This window comes from Tachysurus fulvidraco, chromosome 21, assembly GCF_022655615.1.
Source record: "Tachysurus fulvidraco isolate hzauxx_2018 chromosome 21, HZAU_PFXX_2.0, whole genome shotgun sequence".
Lineage (NCBI taxonomy): Eukaryota > Metazoa > Chordata > Actinopteri > Siluriformes > Bagridae > Tachysurus > Tachysurus fulvidraco.
The window spans coordinates 11,809,719-11,812,272 of NC_062538.1; the positions used below are offsets into that span (position 1 = coordinate 11,809,719).

At 39.4% G+C, this 2,554-nt stretch overlaps 1 protein-coding gene across 1 annotated transcript; it reads right to left on the reverse strand.

Moving 5' to 3' along the window:
• On the reverse strand, window positions 1-2,215 carry LOC113638581. The gene is made up of 2 exons (XM_027139882.2): window positions 2,112-2,215; window positions 1-1,033 (listed from the first exon to the last, which is right to left on the reverse strand). Exon 2 carries the CDS (start codon window positions 926-928, stop codon window positions 323-325), a length of 606 nt encoding a protein of 201 aa, XP_026995683.2. The 5' UTR covers window positions 929-1,033; window positions 2,112-2,215; the 3' UTR covers window positions 1-322.
• Between the last annotated feature and the right edge of the window lie 339 nt (window positions 2,216-2,554).

The window sequence follows — 2,554 nt, forward strand, 5'->3', positions numbered from 1 at the left end:
TGATATTAAGATATATATAATTTGTGCAGTGTTAAACTAGAGGCTATGGGCGTCCTTTGTTTGTTACAACCTTTAGCTTTAGTGCAAATCTAAAAAAAAAAAAAAGCTAAAGTGAAAATAATACTATCAACAGTCAAAACAGCCTCAACACAGTTCTGTCCATGCAAACAGTACCAAAGAACAAGGATATGCAAGTTTCCAAAAATACAAAAGCAAACAAACACATGACTTAAAAGTTGCCTGAACGACTGGACTGTGAAAGGCAGTCTCTTAGCAAACACTGTCAAGGAAGAGACAGAGGCCAGAGTTCCTCTATGAAGGGTCACAGAGATGAATGTTCAAAGAGAACCACCTGCGTCTGACTCACGCTCGAGTGCCTAGAGGGCCGTAGAGTGCCAATGCGGGAATACACCTCTGCGTCAGATTGAGGGCTGGGTGGGGTAGTGTAGATGATGGGGTGCGGCAGAGGCACAATGGAGGGAGGTTGAGATGAAAGTGGTGGAGGTGGGGGGAGGAGTGGGGGGATGACTGGATGACTTGGAACCACAGTTGGAGGTGGAGAACAAGAATTAGCTTCCACAGGGAGGGAATCCATATTCACGAAAGATATACCTGGGGTTTCAAGTGGGTGTTTCAGAGTGTAGCTTGCTATGTGGTAGAAGCCAAAGTACTCCAAAGAATTTCCTGCTTGAGCCAAACGCAGTTTGTGTCGCAAGAGAAGGACGCAGTAAAACAGCACCAAGATGAGAAACCCGGCGAGAACCACAAGCACCAAGGCCACATTTGCATCCCAGCAAGATTGGAAAACAGTCAAGGTCTTATATCCGTCAGATGGGGAACCCTCTGTGGATGACTTGTGTCCTACATGCGGATGTATCAGCCGTTCAGAACACTCCACAGTCGTTTCAGTGACTGATACAGTCGGCATGGCTGGTTTCCACTACAGAGGACGCATCACTGCAGACTGATGACTATATAGAGGCTGGAGTAGTTGAACATAGAGAGCAGCTGCTTCAGCCTAATCCTAGCCCCTCTAAAAATAGGATCACAACAGAATAATTAGGAAAGCAAATAAATTGCATGGAAAACAATCAAAGCATTCCAGAAGATCCAAGTAGATTCATTCTGATGTCATAAACACAGCTCTGTTCCTACTGGACAGTTTAGATCCTGTATACCTTTTTCACAAAAGGAAAGCTAGTTAATGCTCACAGGTAGACACGTTCACCAGATAAGAAATATATTATAACACACACACACACACACACACACACACACACACACACACACACACACACACACACACACACACACACACACACACACACACACACACACACACACATATATATATTTAATATAAATGACACCAGTGACCTCATTCAACATGACCTCAATTAAAATTCTCTAAATATAGAATGTTATAATTGAACTGAGATATGTTTGTGGCTTTTTTATTTATTTACAAACAAGCTAGATCTAATTGGAAAAATTCTCACTCTTAATCACTGTAATTAGATACTTGGCACACAGCATGAGTCTTTTATCTGCAGCTTATTTACCCTGAAAGTGCACCTGTCTTTATAAAGCATTATTTTAGTGTCTCATCAGGATCCGAGAGCTTCTGGTTAATGAGGCCATACAAACATGATTTAGAGTATGTGTTAATTTTTTTTTTCCTATTTGATTGTTAGTCTCCTTGGATTCCAGGCATAACAAAGCTGTACGTCATTGTCTTGGTTTTTCTTTTTGTTTTTTTAACTACATACTTTTTAAATTCGTGACAAAAACTACAGATCTTCTTAGTTTGTGGGTTTGTTTTTCAAATCTTATTATGGTTAATCAATCATTTACACTGCTAAATAATCTCTTGCTACCCAGAGGTTACTATAGCAACAAAAACATTTTAGAATGAGCATATGAATATAAACATATAATTTGCACTACAACTGCATTATTTTTAGAGCAGAATTATAGAAAACGAATCAACACTGCACGGCCAATCAGAATCCAGATTTCAATAGCACTGTGGAATTCTATTGATTAAACTGTAATAAAACACAAAAATTTGCATTTTTAAAGATTTAGTGTAGTAAAAGAGCTTGACTTACTTGAATGGCCACGCTATAACCCGTTCCTAAATGTAGAGACCATCAGAAACAGTCAGGTCTGGAGTTCTCTGGATGGGAGGAAACACAGCTTTCAGGAAACAGAGCATTTCCTTAGACACATTCCTGACTGTTATTGGTCACACTGGCATATAAAGAAAATAGGCAAATGATAGCTGAGTGCTAGCCATGGCCAAGTTTATTTATTTCAATTTTCTAACTTCTAAAAGTTAGAAGTTTTAATAAAATGTAGTATTAAGGTTGGTCAGGAGATAGACACAAAGGAAATGGTTCCAGGAATAACTTGCTTTTATTACCGAAAATATCACCATGAAGTGAATTGTGTAAAAATACATGCACTGGTGGACAAACAGTAAATAAGCACTGGTCATTGTGACCACAGGCACCACTCAGTCTGTACATATGGGTAGTGAGTCGAGAAAACC